Raw genomic sequence first — 5,630 nt, 5'->3', positions numbered from 1 at the left:
TTTTTGCTCAGTCATCTTGCAGTTTTCACATAGGCCTTCTCTAAGTCTCCTTGTACCAACAAACCCCAACTCGATTTCAGGGGGGGGACCCCCCCAAATTATCTGTAATTGGAGGACTCGTCAGCACAGCTAGTTGCTGTCACTTGGTTCTTTGCTTTAGCAGTAGACCAAATCAATACAGCCCAAAGGAATGGAGAACTTGAGAGACAGCACAAGCTTGTCCCCAATTCAATTAGCTGAGTAAAACTGCAGTCAGTCAGTTTCACCTCTCTATCTGTAAAAGCAATTTATTTAAAATTTGCCCCAATTTTAAGCTTGTAATCCCAACTGCTACAAGAATTTTTAAAAAAGAATATTCTGTTTATTTGCTTTTTGATTGCATTTATTCCCTGAAAAAGATACCATGACGGGTCTCCAGCTGTAAACAAAAACAAATCACACCAAAAAGGCTCCAGGCATTACATCACCTTTGTAAATTTATAAAAATAGTTATTCATCACAAATAATTAAGAGACATGTTTTAGAGACTTCAATTTCTAGATGTAACTAAATGCCAGATTTAGTCCATTAAAATATAAGTTATGGATGTTCAGAAGCAATTTCTCCCTAAGTTCTTTTATTTTGAGAAGAAGGATATAGCATGACTCCCCAAAATTCTTCATAATACTTGAAAGAATACTGACTGCTCTGGGGATGTCAAGGCAAAGGTGGTTTCTGACAGCCTTCAGTCTAAACACAGTACAATATTCCCAACTTGTCCTGGGAAGACAGGGCAAATGACCAATTTTTGTCTCCCCCGGCCCCCCGCAATCCAATCTGCATCTCAGGAGAACAGCCTCTCAGCAAAAGAAAACTTTTAACTGAGAAGTTATCAATCCCTGGATCAGAAGAATTATTGGAGCACATTCCCCAAATTGTTGAGAAAACCTTTCCCAAGGACTAATTGGGAGAAGTCTGAAACAGACTTAATGGTGAAAATGGAACCATTGTTCCATTATTGTTCATTGTCGTTATGTGCATTAAAAGTATATTTTTGTATTTGTGGGTCTTAGTGCTGACTGGATCAAACACAATCCATACATACTTGCACCATTCAAGAAGCAACCCTCTAGATATTGATGGATTTCAGTTCCCATTCCTCCCTGTCTGTGCCAGCAGGCAGAAGAAAAGATACGTAATAATAGAGGGAGGACTGGATTTTTAGTTTGTTTGTTGGTAATGGATTTCATAAAATACAGTCTTTGGCAGCTAAAAATCTAAGTTCTTTTCTTATATTGTTTCATATTATTTTATTCATCTTTCCTGTGTGTGTAGATAATCTACAACAGCATTCCTTCTCCAACTACACCTGATGGAAGAGTTCTAGGTTCAGGTTAAGGCACTTGGTATTATCCATACTATTTCTCATTGCTTTTTCTTCTTTTTAGCTTTGGGATTTAATAATCCAGGAAGTACACCTTCTTCCTCGCCAAGTTTTCTCTTCTTTTTCTTAGATTTGCTGTGATCACTATGGTAGCCACTTGAGTCACTTGCATGCAGTCCCAGGTCTGCTCTGTGTTGCCCATTCCCTCGATCTGACATATCAAATATTCCATTATCCCCGTCGTTGTTTCTCATCTCTTCAACACCAGCTGTCGCTATGTCCATCTCCATCTCCTCTGTGCCGTTCTGCACATCATGGGGCTTTTCATGTTTTCCCTTGTGCTTTTCCTTGAACTCTTCTCCAATGCTGCTTTGGAAAAAAAGTGAAAGGGGGGCAGTAGATGAGCTTTCAAAGGATATCATATGAGAATAAGAGAAGCTACCATTATTAGCCCTCAGAATTAAAGCTGTTTATTCTATTTCTTATTCTATTCCATTTTCAATTTGACTGGGTTTCCTTCCCATACTGTCTGTCATTTTCTTACTTTTCATGCAAAGGTCAATCCCCGCCACCACCAGCTCACTAAATTTAAAGTGCAGTCAAATACAGCGGAGCTCATCAAAACCTGAGTATACTTTACAACCTTCACTTTCAGTATTATCCTTGCTAACAAGACAGGCATTACTCTTCAGTCTAAATATAGGTGAAGCTCCAACAACACACAGAATTGTGGAAGAGAAACTATTTCCCACCGTCATCTTCACATCTTTCAACTTCTGATATTTCATCCAAATCTGTTCTCCAACTAAATTCAACATGTGATCACTCTGAGAAGACTTTGCTCCCTTATATGCTGGAAGTAAACATTCTTCTGAAGTACTTTGCAAAAAGACACATTACTGTACCTCTTTCTACAGAGTTTTCCTTTGATGCAGAACACTCCAGCAGCATCTGAATCAAAACACAATACTTTAAATATCAGTCTGTTGCCTATTTGGAAGCCAAGGTCTTTCCATTCATCGGTTGACATGTGATCAGGTTTGGGGATGGAAGCATTGAAACAGCCATGTACCAGACAGCCTATGTGACTAGGTGCCATTTTATTGATTGTACCCTGGAAATAGACAGACAAATTAAAAAAGGTATGCTATGTAGCCTCTAATTTCTCACAAATGCAAGCAGTTGTTTCTCTTACTAGCCTCTTCTATGTTCAATATGGACAATACAATAAGACATTAAGAGACATCATCACTATCTTAAAGCAGAGATCAGTGTCACAGGTGTGCACAGAAGATTTACTCTGCCAATGAACATGATAATGATTGACTTGAACACTTAAGGTGGGGTATATGTGTTAGGTTTAATGCTCACCACAGGATATGGCCCAATCTTTAGTAGTACTGCATAAATTTGAAGAAAAGCTCCTTGTATTACAGCTACAAAAAGCAGGTATGGAACTTTGGTGTATGCTATAACACTAAGAAAATTAAATACAAACAGAAACATATATTCTTTCTATTTTTAGGAACTTTGTTATCCTTTCGGATTTTCAAAACCTTATCCTATATCTGCTCAGTTGACATACATTGCAGATACCTTAAATACTGTTGCTGTAACGGCTGAACTGGCAAGGTCTTAGGAACCTAACTTTTAATTAAAGCATCCAAGAGCTTGATGTGTGACATTTCTGAAGCCCTATGTCCATCTGATGCTTGTGAAAGGCTTCAAGAGCAATTGTTTTATCTTGTTTACAAATAATTGACACACACACCATGCACCTGTAGTTGTTGGCACTGCTGCAATACTAGTTATTACTAGAAAGCAATTAAAGAGCACCACACTCTCACACACATATACAACAACAAAAAAAGAAGACCACAGGTTTTGCATTTAGGCACATCTAAAACCATTAATTTCAGGGGACCAACATGCAGAATACTGCATACAATCAGGCTGTAAAAGGTAATTACACCCTGGAGCACTGTAACAAGTCAACTCAAGTACTTTGTGTTTAGATTTCCCACAGAATACTTGTACCATGCACCGGAAAGATACAAAGGTCCTGTTTTAAACATTAAAAGCAATTGTAAATAAGAAGCATTTATTTACATACCACAAGTTTTTTCCCTTCTTTAGGCTGGAACACGACAAAATCTGCCTCAATGTCCAGATGGACAGCTCCAATGTCATCAATTATATCTCCCACTTCCTTTGTTATTTTAATATCATCATAAGCCACAGGAACACCTTGAAAGCTGCAAGATAAAAGAAGCCACTGGGTAATGACACATATCAAGGAGAGCAACTAAGAACTATGAATGGTTTTAAGGCTAGAATATACCCAATGTCAGCTGCAACCAAGATTGTTCAAGTACATCTTCCTAGTATTACCCTGAACAAGCAAGTGGAAGTAGTAAAATCTTCTAGAGATACAGCTTATGTGGAAGCTGCCACATATACTTCCATTTCAAAAGTGGAAAGGTAGGATACCGAAGCCTATACAGTGGTACCTCGGGTTAAGAACTTAATTCGTTCTGGACGTCTGTTCTTAACCTGAAACTGTTCTTAATATGAGGTACCACTTTAGCTAAAGGGGCCTCCCACTGCCACTGCGCGATTTCTGTTCTGGACCTGAAGCAAAGTACTATTTCTGGGTTAGCGGAGTCTGTAACCTGAAGCATCTGTAACCCGAGGTACCACTGTACCAATTATAAGGAAGAATGCAATCGAAGGGGCCCTCATAATAGTTCAAGTTTGGGGGAGCCCAAAATGCAGGTCCTACATTTTGCCCACCCCAAAAAACCTGAACTGTTTTGAGGGCCCCTTCGATTGTATTCTTCCTTATAACTGGTATACAACAAAAATTTAATCAGTTTGAGCCGCCAAACTCAAGTTGCGTCTACTAGACCCTTAAAAAAAAACACCAACCCAATGTGGACTGAATCACTTTTGGAGCCCCCCTGGGATCAATGGCCCTGAAGCTTAAGCTTTATTAGTTTCGTAGTAGATCTGCCCCTGGGGAAAAATATGCCCTTGTGCAGGTTTCCCACGTGCAACTGGTAGAATGCCGGACTAGAGGGGCCACTGGCCTGATGCAGCGCAGGCTTCGCTTAATGTTCTTGGCTGCCACGGGGCTCTCCCCCCTTTCGATCCGCAGAACACAGCCTTTATCCTCCGGGAGTTTGCGTCACCCATCCTCTTTCAAGCCCCGACCACGCGCCGTGTGAAGAAGCGGCGGAGGCTGGGCAGGGCGTCCCTCCGGCCTCCCCCCCCCCCCCCACGGAGCTCCGCAGCCTCTCGCTACCTCTCCGAGAAGCGGCGCAGCTCGGCGTCCAGCTGCGCGCGGATGCCCGTCCTCTTGCGGTGCAGGAAGCGCGGCGGCAGGGCGACGTGCCTCCGCTGCGGAGTCACCACCAGGCACGAGTAGCGGTTCTCCGTCAGCGCCCGGGCCGCCTCGAAGGAAGGCAGCTCCACGCAGGGCGGCAGGGCGGGCGCCGGGGGAGCCGCTACGGCGGCCGGAGGCTTCTCCTCAGCCTCCTCCATGGCGCTACACGAGGCAACGTCTTCTCCTCGCTGTCGCCCAGCGATTACGTCTTCGCGACTCGCCTCGAATGGCGCGCCGAGAGGAAGAGACGGCGGGGAGGAAATGACTCCTCTTCTGTTTCCGGTGCTAGTTTGGCAGCCATCTCAGGTGTGGCCTCTCTCATCCGGGTCTTTTGGAATGCGCTTTCTTTTTTTTAAGGCAAGAGCTTGGAGAACGGTTGGCTCGCCGGCTAAGTCCGTCAGCCTATAACGTCATCAGCCCAGCTGGAAGCTCCTCCCACGTGCTAATGATTAGCCAATACTTGCTCCCCAGTTGTTTATGTTTCACCGTGAGCCGCTAAAGTCGTTTTGCTTTGCTTTTTGGCATCACGTGCGCCTGTTATTTGAGTTTACGTAATTCACTTTCTGGATTTTCTGAATGCGCGATCGTGATTTCTCTGATACTATTTTTTTCTTATGATATTTGTTAGTAGCTGCATTGGCTGCCCTGAAATTGTGCTTTGTTTTTATGTCTATATATAATTTTGCGTAGCAAATTGTAGTTACAACCACACAGTTCTTTAACTTGAGCAAAAAGAAGAAGAAGAAGAAAAGAGGGGGCGGAATCTAAGTGTCTCCTACGACTGGGAGCACCGATTAGTTTTCTTACTGCTTTTTCTGTCGTATTAACACGTAGGGAATTTCTTCCTCAAATAATACACTGCCAACGAAAAGCACCCTATTT

General features: G+C 42.6%; 1 protein-coding gene across 2 annotated transcripts; it reads right to left on the bottom strand.

The window, feature by feature from the left end:
- Positions 1-269: 269 nt before the first annotated feature.
- On the bottom strand, positions 270-5,076 carry POLR1F (RNA polymerase I subunit F). Of its 2 annotated transcripts, none has more exons than XM_083578878.1 (4): positions 4,668-4,995; positions 3,477-3,618; positions 2,269-2,477; positions 270-1,732 (listed from the first exon to the last, which is right to left on the bottom strand). In XM_083578878.1, the coding sequence occupies exons 1-4, from the start codon at positions 4,904-4,906 to the stop codon at positions 1,405-1,407; spliced, it is 918 nt and encodes a 305-aa protein (XP_083435004.1). In that variant the 5' UTR covers positions 4,907-4,995; the 3' UTR covers positions 270-1,404. The 2 variants fall into 2 exon arrangements, with proteins under 2 accessions (XP_083435004.1, XP_083435005.1); XM_083578879.1 differs by having other exon boundaries at positions 361-1,729; positions 4,668-5,076.
- Between the last annotated feature and the right edge of the window lie 554 nt (positions 5,077-5,630).

The sequence above is a fragment of the Podarcis filfolensis genome (assembly GCF_964270895.1).
Source record: "Podarcis filfolensis genome assembly, chromosome: 12".
Classification (NCBI taxonomy): domain Eukaryota; kingdom Metazoa; phylum Chordata; class Lepidosauria; order Squamata; family Lacertidae; genus Podarcis; species Podarcis filfolensis.
Note: the sequence above shows the minus strand (reverse complement) of the source record. Positions and strands in the feature narration are given on the sequence as shown.

Coding starts and splice junctions, on each gene's coding strand:
- POLR1F (XM_083578878.1), bottom strand. CDS start 4,906: ATGGAGGAGGCTGAGGAGAAGCCTCCGGCCGCCGTAGCGGCTCCCCCG. Junction 2,478..3,476: donor AAGAAGGGAAAAAACTTGTG/GTATGTAAATAA, acceptor GTCTATTTCCAG/GGTACAATCAATAAAATGGC. Junction 1,733..2,268: donor GGAAAACTCTGTAGAAAGAG/GTACAGTAATGT, acceptor TTTTTTCCAAAG/CAGCATTGGAGAAGAGTTCA.